Source organism: Drosophila eugracilis, unplaced genomic scaffold (genome assembly GCF_018153835.1).
Source record: "Drosophila eugracilis isolate 14026-0451.02 unplaced genomic scaffold, ASM1815383v1 contig_445, whole genome shotgun sequence".
Lineage (NCBI taxonomy): Eukaryota > Metazoa > Arthropoda > Insecta > Diptera > Drosophilidae > Drosophila > Drosophila eugracilis.
This window is the reverse complement of record NW_024573311.1, coordinates 2,064,766-2,085,997: the sequence shown is the minus strand read 5'-3', so window position 1 is coordinate 2,085,997 and position 21,232 is coordinate 2,064,766. Positions and strand designations below refer to the sequence as shown.

Below are 21,232 nucleotides of genomic sequence, written 5' to 3'. Positions count from 1 at the left end.
TAATATCGTACGTTACTCCGACGATTGTGTTTTTGAAGGCCATGAAAGGTAAGAGGACAGACAAGCATTGACAGTTTGACGGATAACAATCATCGAAAGTCTGCGAGGCTCATCGCCGTGTTCATTAACATCATCGCCCCATTGAAATCTGTAAAGTTGCCGACGGTTAAAGTTCAATTTAAGATTTTTTCGTGGTATTTCGTAGTCAATCACTCTCATTCGCGTCAGTCTTACTTAGATTTGGTTTTTCCTCCTCTTTATCAAGCGCTGCATAAAAAAGCTGAAGCTGTCAAAGATGGCAACTTGGATGAGAGGGCTTGGGGGGTTGAAATAAGGATGGTTTAAGTTAAGGTTGCCACGCCGATAAAAATCCTTTTGATTAGAGAGAGAGGAAGGAGAGAGGGAGAGAGAGATAGAGAAGGAGACCGACTTGAGAAATTAAATTGTGCTCACCTGGCAGCTTGGCCCCGCCCTCCTTGCTCACACTAAGTCAGCATGCCATGCCCCCCGCCTGCCCATCTCCCAGTGCATTTCTGCTGCGTCTGGCTTTTGGCTTCAGTTGGGCTGCCTGATAAATTTCCTTATTTCATGCTTCGTTTTTTAATTTATTTTTATTTTCCATGATTTTCCGTTGGATTTTCGTTCCCTTTGCTGCGCGATTCAGCTAACCGCTCGCGGCATTTCCGCTGAGCCAGACGCAAGGATATGCCAGAAACACACTCATACACCCGCACACCCATACACCCAACACACACACCATCTCAACAAGGGAGCAGTTGTGTATTCTTGTAATTACAGTTATGTCTCTGGGGTAATAGAGAGTACGAGCAACGAGATTCGCTTCTGATCAAATGAGCACAACATTTTCCCAAGCTTTTCTTTTATTTTGAATTTTCGTTTAACTTTTTTTCCTGCATTAATTTGTTTTCTCTTTTTTTTCGGCTATTTTCCTTTAAATATTACTTTTTGGCTTTAACTTAATAATAAGAATTCCGATAATGGGGCGTATGAGCTGAGGAATTGGTATATAGATTTTCCTTTCTTTTTCATTTTTTCCCTTAGTCGGACGTGATTGCAACAGATTCTCTTTGGGATTTGCTCAGGATTTGGCGCCTGCTAGTATGAGTCTCTGTGTGGGTTAGTGTATGTGTGTGTGTGTGTGAGAGGGTCCTTATCGGGTTTTGCCATTGTCGCTGCTGTCGCCTGTCTACTGTCTCTCGTCCTTTCAAGCTCCTATCTTGTCTGTTATATGCTCTTTGATAATGACAAGCGGGGATTTCATTCAGTCCTCACATCGCCTTTTTACGGCTTCGTGATTGGTCTTTGATTTGAATGAAGTTGGGATTCAGTGGGGAATCCCCGTGTTTATATATAGGTGTATATGCTATATTTGCATTGGATTTAAAGATGAAAGGAAAAACTGCACCTGCAGTCATTTTATATTCATATCTGGCTGGTAAATCTTCTTTTAATTTATGATTATGGAAGAATTTAAGCAAAAATTTAAAGAAGGAAACTAGTTTCTTATAAGCTCTCTAATTAACGATTTATACATTTTTGAAAGTTAGTGTAGTTAAAGTCCTCGATTAAAAAATGTTAACAGATCTCTTTAGACCATAAAAAAAGGAAGGTTGGGTTCAATGATCTTTCTTTTAACCATCCTTAAATTAATAATTATTTCCACATTGTCGATTTAACTACTATTGATAATTACCTAATTAACTGTTTATTGAAAATTGAAAACTAGAAACAATATTAATTTGCACACACAAAAACTTCCCCTAAAAAGTAAAAAACTTAATTGCAGGGCATTCCGCCTTGAGTTGATAATATTCAAGGACACGACAACGACGAAAAAGCCCTCATTTTTCCTGTTCATATTTTTTCAATGTTCCGCATCTTTTTTATTATTACTTTTTTTTGTGTTTTTTGTTTTTTTGTTTTACTTATTTTTTTTATTTTCTGGTCTTTTGAGAGCCGAGTTGAGTGGCTTGGCCTGGGGCGCGATGTTGTCGTGGGGTTTGACATCGCGATGGTTGTTGCCACTGCCGCTCATCGTTAGCCACCTTAGTGTCCAATATGCCAGGACACCCAGGGCTTTTCCACCTCTTATATATATATATATATTTTCCGGGTTCCCCCATCCTTATCATCTTTGGTCTTTTTATTATGACAGCGAAAACAACGAGCGAGCTGGCGCAAAAAAAAAAGGGAAGAAAATTTAATAATGCCATCAACAATAAATCTATTTGCTGTTATTGTTCCTAGACAAGAGCAAAACATCTGCTGGGCAAAAAGGACGCTCCTCGCTGGATCCGGTTCATTCCGTTTAATGGCTTTTGGGTTGTTTGGGCTTAAATAAATCTGCGGCTATTTTCATTTTTACCTACTTTTTTAATTGCATTTTGATGACGTCTTAATTTTTATTTCGGCTCCCGGTCTTCGGACCTTACGCCACCTCCCCCCAAATCCAATTTTCGTGCAGCATCCTTCTGCCCAGTTTTCCAACGCTGTAAGAGTTCCATTTTTATGCGCTTAATCTGCTGTTTGCCATTTTTCAAGGTTTTTTTCACCCCACCTCCCTCCCCCCTTTGGCAGTACATTAAAACTCCCTGTGGCCGTTACAATTTCATTCGTTTTTCTTGTTTTTTGCTCGGTTTGCTGGCGTTTTGTTGTATTGTTTTTGTTTGCGGCAATTTTTGGCATTTGCTGCGGGCAGTAAGCAACCAAACAACGACCAAAGTCACTCAGCAACATTGTAGTCTCGTGTTGTTGTTGGTTTCGTTGTTGTTTTAATGTCGCGTGATAAGCGATTTATGGCGGAGCTCTCTTGAATTGGTACTTCAGTTTTTGGCATTGCGCTTGACTGAATGAGGAAAAGCTGGCTGGAGTGGAATGGGGGTGAAAAAGCAATGGGGAAAGCGGGACAAAAGTGTGGAGAAAACATCGGCGAGTGGGGTATGTCTTAATTCTATTTAATGGCATGCCATGGTTATAAACTGTAAATGGTTTAATTGTTAGGCACCAAGCAACAGCAAAAATATTGCCAATAAAATAGAGACTTTTACTTCCCCGAGTTCCAAAATGAAAAGACAGATAATAAATAAATAAATATGTATGGATAAAGTTGAAGGTTTCCCTCGGGTAGGAGTTTCCCAACTGGCACCTGCAGCGGTGTCTTGCAATTGCCTTTCCCTAGATAGTTAGTCAAGGTTCGGGCGATGGCATGACAAGATATAAAGTCCATATTATAGACATGCAAGCCCACAGGAAAAGAGTTCAAATTCCGGAAAGAGGCCGCAAAATGGTGCAGCAAAGAGAAATGGTTACGTCTTGAAAAACTGTTTGAAGGGAAACTTAACTCATTTTGGAACCTTGTCCAAGGGTTTTTTTACCTGCTTTCTTCAAATGCATATTTAAGTATTACAAAATGGATCAAACTTTTTCCCAGGTGGCGAATTAATAGGCTGGTAATCATAGCGAAATGGAAAAAACCAACTATTTTTGAGATATATTATTCATAAATCGTTTTTTCTGCGTAATTGAACCCCGCAATTAATAAATTATTAAAGTATATAGTACCCTTCGTTTTTACCTTAGTTTTTTATTAGCACAAAGTAAGGTATAAGTACTGATGTAAATGAAAATCCTAACAAAGATATGTATTATATATGAATCACCATATTCCAATGATAGTTAACTTAAAGCATTCTACTCACTATCCGATATCAATAGTATCCCCTGAGCTATTAACCAAACAGAGGCAGCCAGCTCTTCGCATATGTTTTCCTTCCTCTGACTTTAAGCCCCTTAAATGTCTTCTTCGTCCACCTGTTCTTTTGCCTGCACCCTTACTTGTACTTAATTGAGTTACCAAAGTATCTTATCGTCGTAAATGCACTCCAAACTCCCCATCACACGGGCCAAACTGCCACTGCCACGGCCTTACCTCCTTGGGCCAAAAAAAAGGTAAAAAAAAGGTAAAACTTTAATGGGGCATCGAACAGTTGAGCCGCTTAAAAATGAAGGAAAAAGGGATGGAAATTTCGAGTGCAGAGTCCGAAAATAAACAGAAAATTGAAAAAGGAAAATAACTCATTCATACATATTGTACACACTCATGCTGGCCAATAAATAATGCGAATGCTGCGCTCCTTGAGCCGAGGGGAAAATCATAAAAATTGCTGTCCTCCACACAGCGGCTCCTTTTTTTCTCCTGATCCATGTATTTCCTTCTTTCCGGTATATCCGTTGCCAAGGAGCGTTGTCTGGTCAGACGCTTTATTTTCGGTGTATAATTAATAGTTTTTCTGCTCACCTGACATTTACCGAGTACTCCGTTGCTTCAAGTGCGCTTTAAAGCCGTGGCCCCCAATAATGGAATTCACTTTAAGTTTCGTCCGGGGCGATGAAAGTAAAAGTTTTGCCAACCGTTTCGTGGAAACTTGTTGAGACGCTACTCTACTTCCAAAGGCATTGATGAAGGCTTATAAGAAGTTGCCCCCTGCCTTTGTTTGTGTCTGAGTGCGGTGTAGATTACGCCTTAAAGTTGCCAATTAAAAGTTTTCCTCAATCTCAGATGAATGAGGTTCAGGAATATCGCGATGGGGATAGCAGTTTGTTTGACCGGGCTTCGCACCGATTCTATGATTATGTTCTGTTTCTTATACTGAATTTTAAGTCCTTAATTAATCTCTGAAAGCGGTGGAATAGGTATGGAGTAATGGATTCTTGAAGCTGTCTGATATAAATTATATTTTGTGAAGTGAAATTCAAGCTAGACAGATTTTTTTCAAAGTATACTTGAAGGAGAAATAACACCCTTTATGAAATAAATCAATTGCCTTAGAAATCTGAACTGTATTTTATACACTTCTTTAGATGTCTAGAACAGACCGACATTATAGGGAGCCCCATTCTATGCTGGTTTGCTTGTGCTAACGATTTTCCAAGCTGTCACTTCTTTTCTTTTCTTTTAGGTTGTTTAAAGTGGTTAAAGCATTGGAAAATATTGAAAACTGTACCTTTTTGAATGGATTTTCCAACAAATTAAAAGTCAAGCAAGCCAAAATACTGTACAGCTTTCTATGACACCTACTGAGGCCTGTCATATTCATGTATTCAGAGGGAAAAAACGTATGGAGCACAGCTTCGAACTACCTTGCCCTGAATTCTTGATAACCTTATGCATCTGATTACGATTGATAAATCTTTAATTAACCCACAGGCACGCAGGAAAAATCGAATTGACACGAGCCGTTTGTCATTGACCCTGGAACTGAAACTGGCGCCCAACGGTGGGGCAAAGGGTTCGGCCTTGCCACAAAGTCATCCCAAAGAGCCGAAGGGGGTCGCGTGTGCGGGCTGTTATTGAATTTTTAAGATTTATCGATTTTTATGTGCACATGAAAAGCGATGTTGGTATGGCTGTGGGTGTTAGGGGTAGGCGGCAGGTGGAGCTATGCTACCTGTGCAGAGCTTTGAACTCTCGACTCGACTCGACTCGAGTCGAAAGGACTTGCCTGTCTCGACAGCTGGCGGCATATCGTACGATGTTATAGTCAATGTAAAACACAGAACATAAAAAAAAGAAACACATCGTAACCAACTGACTAGGGGCATCATAAATTAAGGGCCTTAATAATGATGAATGCGGGGTGAAAGGCCAGGTACTGCTGCAATCAAGTCCCTTTAAGACAGCCCCGACCCGAATGATTTGTAGGTCCTGCGATTTTCCAGAGCCTTTGGGGGATTTATGCCCCTAAAACAACCATTGATGTATATGACTTGTGGAGGGTTACCGAGTTTATGACGTATTGGAATAATAGTTATGACTGTATAAAACCCCTTTAAACTGGCACTTATGGCACCCTGATGACGCCTGAAGTCGCGCCTTAGTTCATGGCAGCCAACGTGACGTATGCGCAATGTCCCTGATTTTAATTCGGATTAGTGGCACGTTTCTTCTGGTTTTAATTAATATTTACACACTTTTAAACTCAATGACGTTTGCGGCTTGTGAGGTCATAGAAGGCAAACTAAAAACGTATAATTGCTGACTGTGCAGGGGAGATGGAAAAACACATGTAACTGAAGTGAATCTAACCACTACGAAAGTCAAGAGGTTGATTTCAGTTATCCCGACGGATGTTTGTTCAGATTACATCAAATTAAATCAGTCAATCATTAAATTCATTGCCTTCGGCCTGAAGTAGTAAACAAATTGGTTTATTGATATAGTTTGAAATATCTTTTTGTGACATTGCTGGACATTCATGAAGAAGTTTTGTAATTAAGCCGTCTGTTTACTTTGAGTATAATTTTCTTTTAATTTAAATTTGAAATTAAATAGCTTGCGTTGCATTGTTTCCTGTCAGAATGATAGACCTTGACAGAAATTAGAAGAGTTTTTATCATTAATCTTATTGAGAAGTTATTTCAGATTTTCATTTCAATTTAAGGTCGTCAGCTTCTATCATTCCCGATCTTCTTTATGAAAAACAATTACTTTTCTTTATAAATGAGATGCTTAAAACCCATAGGATTACCTTTAAAATATCAGAATTGCCATTTCAAAGGATTCAAAATCTCCTGAATTTTTATTCATAAAGTTTTATAAATTTTCCACCTGGCTTTTCCCGCTGTACTCATTCGCCTGGCCTGTGCGGTAATCACAATTTGTCACATAATTACCATTCAATTTTTCGTATTACGAGCCATCAGTCTCGATTAATAAGCTGGTCTCCTATTTGGTTGCGAATTGCACTTTTCCATTCACCGTCTGCCATGTTCCATTCAACGTGCAGCAGCAGCAGCAGCAGCAGCGGTGGCGGCAGCTTGTTGTTCATTAACACATATTTGTCAAACTGACGAAAATTTTTCGTGATATATGAAGATAATTATTGACGATATTGTCGGACAGAAATTTGTGGGTGGGTTGCTACACACGCACACATTCTACGCTGATGAGGTGTGACAGATGGTGGGCACAAAAGTGAAAGTTTTTTTCCATTGCACAACATTGAATTATTAACCCCTTAGTGTACGACCACGCCTCTTCGCCTACAATCCAGTGCCGTGCTTTTTGACAAATTGACTAAATATTTGAGCTGGCGTTGAGAAATGAATTACAATCGATAAGTCATAAATGTCTCTGAATCAGACACGCAAAAACCACCAGGCGAAGAGAATATTACGTGGATCGAGTGGTGGCTGATGGGTAGGTTGGTGATGGTTTATGGGTGGTGCTTGGCGGTGCCAAGGTGGAATGATTATTATTTAATCACGCTGACAACCTGGGCGTTGGAGGTGGCAATGAACTTAAGTTAACTAGCCGGCTGCCTCGACACTCAATGAATCAATAAGAGAGACGGGATAAGAGGATACGAATACACGGAATCGATTTGATTGGCAGCCATTCGATTCGATTTGGATTTGGCTTTTGGATTTGGTATGGCGGAATGTTATCTCAGGTGTGGCGACACACGTGCCCAATTATCCTTGGATATTGCTTTAATGCCCCGCCAAGATTAAAGTCAAATTGCAAATTGTTTTTATAATTTTCCTTTGCGCTGAGCTCTAAGCCAACATCTTTTTCCAATTTGATTTGCATGGAAATGTAATTGTTGTTGCTGAAATGGGGGCGTGGCAAGGAAGATGGGGGCGTGAGCGGTGGGCGATGGGTATATCTATCTTCAGTTCACCCAATTCAGGTGAAGCAACCAGCAAGCATAACAACAACTGCGCCGTTCACAATGTATTTTCTATTGAATTTTTAATGAGTTCGACTGTAAAGGTGGAGGAAGGAAAGAAAGCCCTGGGATGCTGTAGATGGAGCTTATATAGTCAAAGATCTTAATATTCCCACGGCCTTTACTTGAAAACTTTGCGGCCTTGTTATTGCTGCTTCCTGCTGAATTTCCTATGAATGAGGGCAGATAGAAATGAGGACTAGACTCTAGGAATTCCAGGAAATCAAAAGCATATATCTGAAAGTAAATACCTCTTTATATCTAGTTAAAGAAAAGTTGATACAAAACAGTATGAACTTAACTTCCATGTACATAAACCATACTTTTATAATCAAAGTTTAACATATCCATCCATTCCGGGATTATCTATTAAATTTTCGAATATACTTTGATAATAACTTTTAAATGCATTTTTAAATTGACCAAAATGCTTTTATGATTACCTTTTGGGCTGGCTTTCACAAGCCACAAATCTGTATTTTACATTTTCAATGGCCTCACAAAGTTTACCATAATTTTCCGTTTCCAAAATTCCCTAGCATACTTTCCAGGGCATATGCTCAATGGGCTTTCCTCGTTATCTCCGTGGGCCGATTTGTGGGCGTGTCATAAAACAAATATCGATAAAAAGCAACAGACAGAGCGATACAAATACAAAATTGTGATTTGCATAATGTGCCATATACACACAAACACACACATACATACACGTAAAACATTGGTTCGGCCCACGTAATATACAATATAATTTACATTAAATTGCTGATCAATATAAATGTATCTATCTGGGCATTAGCTTAATTTGTAGCTGTATTTGTAACGATGTGTGTGTGTGTGTGTGCGTGTGTTTAGGATTAAATCGTTTACCTACTGCCAACAGAGATACATTGAATTTCCCTGCTGCTGACCGCGAGTGAGAAATATTTTTGCATAATTTCTCTTAGTGATTTGCTGGGGTTTTTCTGGTTTTTACGCTTTGTGCGCCATAAATTATGCTGAAAAACTGCCAAAGCTAAATACAGTAAAACAGGAAAAACTGGGGGAATCGAGATGCATATGTACGCATATATTTAGCCAAAAACCAAAAGCATAAAGTAATTTGGTTTATGGATATGACCGCCCACCATCCAACCACTTTCCTATTCCGCGTACATTTCTCGGTTGAGGCGTCAAATTCTGTTTGCCGATCAAAACAAAATTATCATTTTGGCCAAAAATATTCGTTTTTCCAGTACGCAGAATATTTGCATTTTGGCTGGTGATTAATGTTTGATGTGCAGTAATTAAATAGACAGACAGAGCAGCATGTTGCATGCAAATTCCGATTTTTCGGTTTGAGTCCTTTGTTTGCCTGCCGCGGCACTATTCGGTTTATGTTTATGCAATTTCAATTTCGGCCGTGCAATAAAAGCGATTTGTTTTAATTACTTACGCACATGGCATTTAATTATTTTTATTGATTAAATAAAACAATTAAGCTTATGTAAATTAATGTAGTCGAGTCAACTCCGCGTCAGTGTGATAGCTCCCCGCTCCCTGTTCGCCTTCTGTATATTTTTTTTTATTGTGGATCGTTGGGGCGTTGGGGCGTCGAATGGGGGCGTGGCATGCGGCTGTGGACATAGCAAAGTCAAGTTAATGGAATAGCTGAGCAGGGCAGGCAAGTAAAATAATTTAAGGCCAAGCATACAAAATTAATGAGGCCATTAAATCCTGGAGACGCTAAAGAGACACACACACACACACACACATACACTCCGAGCAGGAGTCATGTGTGCGAGAGTATGTGTGTGTTTGACAGTCAAAGGACAACTCTTTGTTCAGTCTCTGTTTATGACTCTCGTCCTGCGCCTGTATGGCGTGCGTGTGTGTGTGTCATTTATACACTAGGCAAGCGGAATTTGTTAGCTGCGTATTACTTTTTCTCTAAGAGCTAAACATTTTTTACCAGTGAAATTTTTAAGATAACGTTACTTACCTTTTCAGCCCCAACAAAAATATATAGTTTTATTGATTTTTGGATTAATAATAAAATGGATAAATAATTTTACAAGAATCAATAAGGAACGAATAGAATATTTTATAATTCAAGATTTTAGAGCATTCCTTAGTCGTTCTAAATAACCTTCTACACAGGCACCCAAAGTTTCCTTGTTGCATGCTCCTTATTTAACTTGCGGCCGCTTTTGGTCCTTCGGCACACAAACACACACCCGTGCCCAGCAAGGAAAACAAAACGGTACAAAAATATCGCTCAGCATTATGCCCGTGCACCTCAAGCAGCTGTCTCTTTGTTGCTGCTGCTCACATCCATCAGCGGTTACCGATTGTCCATGGCCCCCTCCCCGACTTACCCTTCTCTTTCCGAGGACCAACTGAATCGGACCCAAGTTAGCAGGGTTTTTGGCCTGGCTTGGCTTGGCTTAGCCTGCCCCGAAGCCCCTCAATTGAATGATGTTTTCTGGGCTCCCCCAAAAATAAACTGCCGTTTTCAACAATATTTACGGCACGTTGTCTGTTAGCTTAGGCATATATGAGTGAGAGCGAGTGTTTTGTATTTGCTGCGTGTGTGTGGTTTACCTTTCTTCTTTCGCCGCTTTTTTCTCGTTTATAAATTTGGCATAGCTGGGCTCTGGGAGAGGGAAATAAAACTGAACTACACTCAAATTTTCAAGTTGAAGGACGTTTAGTTGGGAGGAAATATTAATATGTTAAGTTTTAAAGAGTTTATGAAACTTAAAGTCAGAAATAGCTACGAATTTTTAAAGAAACGTTTAAAGTTTTTACTATTATATATTTCTTATTAATATTATTGTTTTATGGTAATTTTTGTAAAGTATCATAAATAATTACTAATTTCATAAAACGTTACAAGCTCGTTAAGCGTTTACTTGCGAAAAGTATTTAAAATAGCCTCACATATCCGCCAAGTGTAGGCATATGTTGGCCAAAGTCGTTAAACAGAGAGGCGCCCGAAAACGCAGAAATGTATGCAACATAAAAGTGCGACGAGCACCTGACGATGCCACAATGGCGGAGGCTTCATTAGAGATCACCTGGTGGAAATGGGAAATGTAGGAGGAGATGTAGGTCTTGGAATTAGAGGAGAAGACGGTGCGGTACACGTTTTGCATTTTTGGTTATTTGCACAGGCGGCACAACGGCACGTATACGTAATAAAGTTGAACAAATAAAATACACTTTCCTTCGGCGCAGAAAAGTTCTAATTTTTTGTTGCCCCAACCACCCGCTCTCCATTTGGCATGCTGTTGTTGTTGTTGGCCCGTGTTTTGTTTGGCTTTTGTTGGGCTTCAGTTGCAACCTAAATTTCATTTGAGGCACAAAACTTGTTTAGTTGGCAAACTTTGCGCGTCGTCAATAAGGCTTGGTGGCCATATCCGCAGATGAGGGGAGACGTTCGTAGGATTGGGTGGCGGGCGTTTAAGCCCAGACAGTTTGCCATGGCCGCACGCCATGATATAATCTGGGTACTGGGCCCTCGTATATATTACGCGCTCCCTAACAACTCCCGCCCACATCTGCCAGCCCAAATACCAACTCATCGTGGCCACCTCTCATCTACAAACAGACATACACGGATCGGGCAGGAGGGCACTGGGTCGCTGGGTGCATATCGATAGAGTAGAGGTTGCCTAGATTTTCACCCAAAAAAAAAAAGGAAAATCATCTCCAATTTGCCATGGAAAATGTCTGACTAAAAGTAGTTGTTTCCCTACAAGTTCAGGGATTAAAGATTGTGGGATTAAAAGGGCTTTGAATATGAAGGAAAATGGATGGAATCTGCTTGTATTAGGAAATGTGCTTTTCAGTAAATGGCTTTATTTTGAGAGAAATAAACAATAAATGTTTGTTAAATATTATGAAAGTTTGAAAAGTATTCAGTTTGTTGTGAAGTTCAGTAGAAAATATGAAAGTTTTGGTAGTATTAGTTTAAGATTTAAGAAACGAGTAAAAATATTTTTAAGTGTGCAAAGTGATTCCAAAGTTCCATTGTAATCTTCCTTAGGGTATTCCATATTCCTCGTTCATGGACATCATTTTGGCCTCTACCGATTAGCCATATCGATTCAAGCCACACTTTCAGCTTGTCTCTGCCTGTGGGTGAGTATATGAGGTAAGGTTGTGTTTTGGGGTTGGGGTTGGGGTTTAGGTTGGGGTTTAGGTTGGGGTTTAGGTTGAGGTTGAAATGCATAATTGGCGATTAGACGATTGGCCCTAATATGCCAAAGCGCAGCAGCGAATAACAAGGGAAGCGCAGTCGAGTCAGCTTTGGGCTTTAGCCCCATCTTCGGGCCAGCATTCGAATGGCCAGCTAATTGGGTCATGTCATCCCCAGCTGACCCCCGAAATGCCCCTATCCCATACCTACCTTTGACTGAAATCTTTAGAGGGTTGAGGAGTTAGCAGAGGAAAAAAGTAATGACAATGGTTTATGTTTTTCGTTTATATATAGATATATATAATGTTATATATATTTCCTTTTTGCTTTGTTGTTCATTCAGTTGCTTTCATGCATTCAATGCCCGCCTTTTGTCTGCGGGCTATCTTCCCTCTTCTTCCCACTCGACTTTCTTCTCTGCCCATCCCTCCAATACCCTCTTTCCCCTTCTTTCTCTCTCTCCTGTTAGCTATGCCGCTCTGTTGATAAGTGTACACATCTATAGACTATATACTATACGTAGGTTTATATTATACAATACATAATACATAATTTCAACTTAAATGGTATGGTTTTTTCTTGCTCTTTTTTCTCGTTTAAGATTACTTTGTGTGTGTGTCTATGTGTTTTGTATATGTGTTTGTGTGTGTGTGTATCTGTGTGCCTACTGCTTGTTGTTGCGAGTCCTTTGAAGACTCTAGCGCTCATTTAGATGCAAAGAAAAAAGTCTTTGGTTTACCTTAAAAATATTATTTTGTTTGCCTTTCCTTTTCGTTTTTTATGTTTTTTCTGTTTCTGTTTTTGTTTTCCTCTTAAATTCTAAGTCTTAGCACATACGGGCAATTAATATCTTGTGGATACGCTTTAAATCGTTACAAGGACAAACTGACATATATCTAAATGTACATGTGTGTGTGTGTGTGAGTCTGTGTGATGTGTCTTTTCATGTGTGTTCTTATTTGCGTGTGTGAGTGTGTGTGTGCACTTTGAGTACAATTTACATATGTTTATTTACGTATGCATTTGAGGAATATTTTGCCTCTGCGTTTACTTTTGAATTTTTCTCCGATTGGTTTTTTATGTTTGCCTTTCAACTGCCGACAGATTTTATTTTGTTAAATTTCCTCTTCGCCTCTCAACAGCTTGCCTTCTTCTAGATTTATTAGGAAATTTACAAAAACTTTGCAATTTTATATCATTTTATGGATAGCAGTAAATCAAATTGGATTGAGGAAATTTTTGGGTAAACCGTCCTAATTTCATTAAGAGAACATATTTGCATGACGGAATGGGGTCAACAGTCATTCTCTGCAGAATTCATTCAGAACCTGTTTCTATCAGCTTATAAATTGTTTGTAAATCTGAATAAGTGCACAGGGAAATGTGTTTTATTTAACAATTGTCTCAGTTTTTTGATAGTTATGGTAAAAAATATTGAAAACAAATCAGTATACAAGTTTGAAGTGGAATTTCTCATAGAATATTTAGAATTTACATTGCATATTTTCTGGCGCTAGTGAAAAATATTAAAGACTAAAGATGGAAGGTTGAAGGATTGTTTATTTAGTGTTTAAATTACAACTGAAATATTTTTAAAAATTATAGAAATAGATATAATATTTGAATAGGAAAACTTTTTAACAAGTTATTATGCCAGAATAAGGATAATTATCGAGAATGAATAACTTTACTGCCATCCACTAAGTCAGACTTAGAGCCTTCCTTGGTTTTTATGCTATTTCACAGCTTCTAACGGGACATAGACTGGGTTTTTAACAATAGTCGGATCAAGAATGGGTTTTCCTTTGTCTATGGGTTAGCTAATATATACATTTACCATGATTTATTTAACTTCTTCTGCAGCCTTTGCCATACGTATGCATACTATTTATGTGAATGTATATTTTACAAATGTTGAGCCACAAGTTCGGTTTTTCGTGTCTGATTTATGATTATAACTCTTGGAGGAAAGGTTTATTGGTTTTTGGGTACCTTCTTTTTTAACTTTTTTTACTTTTTGCTAACCGAACAACGAAGAAATTACACACACACATGCACACACATAGTCACATAGATATATATATAAATATATATTCATAGATTTAGTTACATTCACATGGTTTGCTTTTCCATATATATATATATATATATGTTTTTTGGGTTATTTTTTTTACTTTATGCGGGGAGTTGAGAGTTTGCCATGTTATTCAAAGAAAGTTTCTGCTGTACATATCCTATTTAATATTTAGTTTACGTTTACATTTAGTATTAGTTTTAGGTTTAGTTTTAGTTTTAGTTGAGTTACTTGCCAAGGAGAGTATACTTTAGTGTAGTGCAGTTGATTTCGTTTTAGCTTTCTCTTTGCTTTGGGCAATTATTATCTTCATTCGCATTATCTTTTTTGTCAGACACTATCACAAACAGTTCGCTTGCACAATAATCGCTGCTCGCCTAGGACCCCGGAGCTATCTATGAGTGTTATTATTTTGTATACCTAAAAAAGAGCTACCATGTTTCCCCCCTCCCAACATCTTATTTGTTGTGTTAAGTTTAGTCAGTTCTTGGTTTGGTTTCCTTCCTATCCCTCGGAGCGCGTCGCTTACACATCCGTGCCGCATCCTTCCTGATAGCCCTCGTCCGGCGAATTGCGGCTGCTGCTGATCAGGGCCCTTTTCAGGGCCGTAACCGGTGGCAGGACGGGCACGCCGCCCTTTTGCCACACCCGTATCGTCTTGGCGTTGATTGGCTGCCCGTTGGGCAGGATGGAGCAGGAACTGGAGGAGGTGCTGGGATTCGCCTGGTTTGCATGATTAACCGCTGGCGTTGGCGAGGACCGGGAACTGCCGCCACCGCCACTCCCATCGTGCAGGCGTGGCAGTGTGCGGCTACTGAAGTGCGGACTACTACCGGTGGAGCTGCCCTCCTGCTTCTGGTGGTTCAGTGTGGAGGTCAGCTGCTGCTGGAGCTGCTGCAGTGGATGCATCTGCAGCTGGTGGTTATGCTGGTGTTCTGCTCCCGGCACTAGGGGCAGACCATAATCGTTGGGGTAACCCGATGAGGAGCCACCCGACAAATTGGTGGTAACTGTCGATGCCGTAGACGTTCCTCCGCCAACACCACCACCTCCCGTCATCCCCTGCTGTAGGTGAGATCTGGGAAAGGTTTTGCTAAAATAATCCGTGGCCGCTGTTCGCTCGTGCAAGTCATACAGCTGCGTGGAGTCTATGATGGGCGTTTTGTCCGTGTAGCGCTTCATGAAGAGATCATCCGCGGATGTGGCGCCCACTGGGGCACCGTGTTCCCACAGACCCGATGGATACAGGGAGTCACAGCCATTGGCACGGCTATACTCCCCACTGCCGCCCACTCCAACACCACTGATTGGTGGTATCTTCAGGTCAGCAAACTCATCGCTTCCAAAACGCTTGGTGTCATTGATCAGATCCGGATTATTGCCACCATTTCCAGTGGATCCAGTGGGCGATATGAAGCAGGAGGCAGTGGAGAGGACACTTCCGCCATTATCATAACCTTGGTTGGAGTACGGAAGATCTGTCAATCTCGGTGGTTTCTGTACGGGATTAGCACTCCTCTGATCGTGACCACCATGGGATACTCCTCGTCCGCTGCTCTTCCTTTCCAGAGTTCCTCCTTGCACTACTCCCCCGTCGATTATATTAGCCACAGCTCCATTGGCGATGACCACCCCTCCTATGCTGCCATTTCCCGTAGCTGGCTGAGTCTTGTTCGTTATGGAATTCTGATGGTTGACCGATGTTATCACCTCCATGTGGTTGGGGGTCTTGCTATCAACATACGGCTGACGTTTGACCCTTAGCAGCAGGCACATGATAACCCCAAGGGCGAAGACAATCAGGGCCACCAGGGCAGCACTTAGACCAACAATCTGTCCACTTCCCAGGGATGCCATTCCTGCAGCTCTCATGCTCACGTGCAGGGTGAAGTTGGCCTCGGCCATTCCAGCTCGATTCTCGGCCACGCAGTAGAACTCACTGGAATCCGTCTCCTGGGCATTGGTCAGCACCAGTTTCGATCTCTTCTCGAATCCTCCCTCGACCTGCTCGAACATGTGTATCCTTTGGTAGGCGGTAAAGGCAGAGTTGTTGGCCAGAAGTCGTCCATTCCAGTACCAATTGATATTTGCCGCTGGAACAGATCTCGCCCGACAGGTGATCGAGGCATTTTCCCCCATCGCAGCCTCGACATAGTGGGAAATGGGCAACATCTCAGGTCGGCAGGCAAACTCATCCACATGAAGATCTGCAAAGCTGCGATCAATGATCCTTTCAGGACCACCAGCACAGATGGGAGCCACTGGATACGGGATATTCATTTTCATCAGCCAGAGTTTTGTGTCCCTCAAACGGCAGTCGCAGAGCCAGGGATTGTCATGCAGTTCGATGCCATGAAGACGACTCAAGGTCTCAATGGTCTTGGGCTGGAGCTCACTCAACTTATTCCCATTCAACCTAAGATGGGTTAGTCCTTGTAGGCCACCAAAGGCTTGGGCGGAAATGGTTTGGATATCACAATGGGAGAGATCCAATTTATGCAGCGCAGGGGTATTACCAAAGGCCTGGCTTTCGATTTTGTGTATGTGATTCGAGGCCAGAGTGAGTTCTCTTAGCGAGGAGATATAGCTCAAGGCCAAACTGGGTACAGTTACTAGGAGATTATGTGATAGATCCAACTCTACGAGATTTGTTAGACCCTTAAAAGTCTCTCTCTCGATCTCGCCAATCTTGCAGTTCCTCAGATATAGCTTTTGCAGGTTCAACAGATTGGCACGTATGAACTGCTCGTTGGACAGGGTCTGCAGCTTATTTCCGGACATGTCCAGCACTTGGGTATTGGGATCAATGTGCTCGGGTATCTGGATGAGATGTCGATCGATGCACTCAACCGTCTGCTTGCCACCCTTCCACTTGCAGGCGCAGACCGTCTGACAGGTGCTCTGCTGCTGGGCAGGAGGATCCAAGTCGGAGTGGGCGGGTGGAAAGTGCTGATTGGCATGGATATAGCCATCCTCCGTCATTGGCTGACTGTCTGCTATGGAGTAGACCTCGTTTTGGGAGGAAGGAGCTGGTCTATAACTCCCTGGGCTGGATGATGAGGAGGAACTGCCAGCTCCTCCATTTGCATACAGATGCAGCTGATTATAGCGATTGCCCAGAATGATTCCAGGCAGCAGGCTGAGGACCAGGAAAGCCACTTCCCTGATATGCATTTTCCTGGCTTTTTCTCGTCGAAGTCTTCTAGTTTTGAGCGTTCTAGGCTGAAGCCCAGTGTTTGTTTGTGATTAGTAATATCATTAGTTATTCTGTTTATGATATGAAGGGTTTATTTTAATAATCACATGGGTTTTATTTTAACTTTTTTTGATTTTTATATCTTATTTCCAATTTGCTGTCTTTAATTTTCGAAGCGCAGCTTCTGATTTAATTTAATTGATGTTTTTTGTGTTTTAAGTTGATATGGAAATCCATTGAACATCGGATTTTGGAATAATTTTTGTATAACTCAAGGATATGTTTCGTTGGGTTGACCTTTAAACTCTTACTTTCGTGCGATTGTATCCTTCGTTTTTCGTTTATTCGGGGTTTCTCTTTTAATTATGATATGGAAACTTCCTTATGGGTCAAGCGGAAAATTGATTAATTGCCGCCTTGACTACACTTGTTGTTGGTGCGCTTTTCGCAAAGATTTTCATGTTTTGCCGTAATTAGCGCTTGGCCAGACCCAAATGTTATTTATAGGGCTAGCCTCCCAGCACACCAACACATAGGCACTCGCTCACTGGCAAACAAGCACACTCGCACACACACACACACACTCGTCTCGATGATAATCGTTTTTATTTTTCGGCCAACGAAATTCGTATTTCCTTTTTCGCTTTTTTTCTATTATTATTATTATTTTTCTACGTAATTTTGCGGGATTTTTCTTTCTTCACGTGCTGCTTCTTACGTATACTTATACATATATATTTATATATATATATATAATATTTTTTTTTGGATGGTTGGTTTGTTTTGTTGCTTCGGTTAGCGCATTTTGCCACGCAAAGCTTTAATTCGCATCGCGTTTTTTCGTCGTTTTCGGTTTCGTTTTTGTTTGCGTTACGAGCGAACCTCGGGGGATGATTTTTGATTTTTCGAGCGAGGGCAGCTCGATGAGTTGTGATCTAGGCATTGATGACCACTGTTTTGGGCAATTCTTTACTTTTTGCACTACACAAAATAACGGTGAATCCTTGTTATCGGATGCACAACTCCTTTGAAACGCACACACACACTCAGCGACAACGGGAACAACGGCAACGCAACAACGTAACAGCGACAGCGACAGCGATAGCGGGAACCAACCGCTCGGCAGCGTTCTTCGACTTGAACAGAGCTTCATGGATTTTGAATCAAAGCCTTAGCTGTCGCTTTGCCATTCGGCTGGACACGAAGTTACTTCGGCTGCTCTTGTAACGTTCGGCTGGCTAGTAAGAGAGCAGCGAGAGAGCGTGAGAGTAGAGAAAGTTGAGAGCGAGATAAGCCTCTGTATGTTGCTATAACCGCTTCGCAACATTCACATGCAACATGTGGGCCTGCCAACCGGTTGAAAGGATTATATTACACACGAATCCGTTGTAAAGATTTCCAATTGGCTTCGCGCAATATAAATAGGGATTTGTGTTGTATAAATAAACCAAAAGGTTCATTCGTGGGCCGATCACATGACATCATTAAAACGAATTTAATTGGGCCGCCAACGTCTTGTGATTTCGCCTTTCCGACCTTTTGTTTTGCCATAGAAAATTAGGTGGCTTTTCGTCTGCTTTGCGATTCCAAGAATTTCGCTGGCCTTCAAAATTTATCAGTCTGAAAAAAGTTGTTTGCAACGTAAAATAAATTTGTGGCAAAAACAACAATTTGAGTTATTCAAATGTGAAAGGAAAAATTTTAGATATCAGGTGGATTTAATTCTTGTATTTAAAGGGGTTTTTTTTATGACTTGAATATAAGTTTATTAATTTAATACTCTCATTTGGAATAAGAAATTTATTAGATAATATTTTTTTATAAATTTCTTTTTAAATCTCCTTTGTTGTTTGTAGATTTTAAAGAATTTTAGGTTTTCTTAGCTTCGCTTAGCTTTCCCGCTAATTAACACCTTTTGTTAATGTCGTACAAAGTAGAGAAGTCTGTTTACATCGCTCGAATGTACTTCGGATGTTTCTAAGTTTCCCATTCTTCATTCCCATTCATCAAGCCCCCTTTGCCTCTCCTCTTTCGCTACCTGCAGTCAATCAGCGATCAACCTACTCAGGCATGAAACACCAACAGAAACAGACCCAAAAAAAACCAAGAAAAATTAAAGCTGAATGAGTACACTCAGAGAAAAAAAAAATAAAATTTTTTTTAAAGGATTTAAAATGTATTGTAAGAAATTACCAATTTAATTTTAATATTTTAAAATATTTTATTATATATTACTTTTTTTGATTAATGTTATTAATGTTATATTAATGTTTATAAACCATTAAAAATTAAAATTTAATTTTTTTATATTTTTTTAGCTAGATGAAAAGTGCAATCAAAAATCTCTTCTATATAATCCCTAAAATTTCAGAATTATTTAGATCTTATTTTAAGACTAATTATTATTTAGCTTGATTATATTTTTTAACATATTTCATATTTTATTTCTCAAGTTTATTTAATAGTTTTTAACCAGTTTCACTGCTTTATTTCTCTCAGTGGTCGACAACAACTAAAAACTGCTTAGCTTGCAGCCGGCAAAGACGAATGAGTAGCTGAAAAAAATACTTCCTCTGACTTGGCTCCGTTCGCTTCTTCCTCTTCTTCTGCCACTGCCAGTGCCACTGCCTCTGCTTTTGAGCTTGCCAGTCGAGTGCGGCGTAATTTCAGACTTGACCGAATGAGTCACATCCGCCAGATACGAGATACTAAAAATCCATTGAATGAATTTGCTGCATGGTGTGCAGAAAATTTCACAATGTGATGATTTTATGAGCGACTCGTTCATTCAAGATCGGTTTGCATAGTGAAAGAGCTCTCAACTCGGGTGATCTTATATGGCTGGAAAAACTATCTCCCTGCCACGTTTAATGATGGCCCAGAAGCACAAAACCAAAGACCAGAATATGGGAATATATGGGAATCTAGGAATATGAGAATGGGAATGAGAATGAGAATGAGTTGAGCTTGAGCTCCAAACTAATTAGCCCGAGGGCCAGAAGGAAGGGAGTCTGAAATTGCGTATAAGTTACTTCACCTGCGGACGACTGGGGGCAGCTACATGATACCACTCGTGTCTTTTGGCCAGACAGGAAACGCTCTCAGTGTTACCTGTTTTTCAGCCTCAGCCTTAGCCTCAACTTCAGCTTTCCCCCTCTCTCTATTGCATATGAATGAAATTGCAGCGGAGACGTTCCATCTACCAGCTGCCTCCTCCGTCCAGATTCAGATTCAGATTGCCTGAGAAGTTTTCGCAGAAAACTTGTTTACAGCCGGGGAAAAATACAAAAAAAAAAAAAAAGAAACACAGAGTAGAGTTGGCTTGTTGTTTGTCCTCTTTCGGCCAAGAGAAGAAGAAATAAAACGCGATTGCATATGCTTGTTACACTCCAAGATACATTTTCCGAAGCGAGATACATTTCCATTTTCCCACCCACTCAGTCACAGATGAGGCCGAAACGAAAAACAACTGAAAACTCAACATCGTAGACATTGATTAAGGTCAGTTATGATTGTGTATTGTTTTCTCGTATTTTTCCTCTGACTTTTTCGTTTGTCTAAGCTTCAAAAAGTGAAATCTTCTCTTGCGTGTTTTGGATTTTCTTTTTTTGTTTTTTTTTTTTTTTGTTGGGCAGCCATGCATGTGAAGTATTTCTATGGGTTGACTTCAGGTACCGAGAACTAAGCAGATTGGGTCGAAAGCTGGAACTTTATTCGCTTGAATTATTAAGTGGAAAAATCTTCTCATGTTTTGGCATTTTATGGATGTCAAGCATTTCGGCCATGTAACTGCAAAAGTGTAATAATTTATGTCGTTCTTAAAGTTTGTTAAAAGTAGCTGGTGAAGGGTTTTACATTAAATTATATTTACAAGGAAATATTATGTGGGAAAATATTAACAAATAATCATAACAAGAAGGAAAACTGCTTAAGGCTAAGTTTAAAGTAAAGTTAATGCTTATATTATTAACTAATTTTTAGCTTAATTATACAAGAAAAGAAATAAGCAGGAAGCTTAGAAAACAATAAAT

General features: G+C 40.2%; 1 protein-coding gene across 1 annotated transcript; it reads right to left on the bottom strand.

Annotated features, from left to right (window-relative positions):
* Positions 1-12,220: 12,220 nt before the first annotated feature.
* LOC108104079 lies at positions 12,221-18,436 on the bottom strand. Its single transcript, XM_017209974.2, has one exon. It carries the CDS (start codon positions 17,177-17,179, stop codon positions 14,531-14,533), a length of 2,649 nt encoding a protein of 882 aa, XP_017065463.2. The 5' UTR covers positions 17,180-18,436; the 3' UTR covers positions 12,221-14,530.
* Between the last annotated feature and the right edge of the window lie 2,796 nt (positions 18,437-21,232).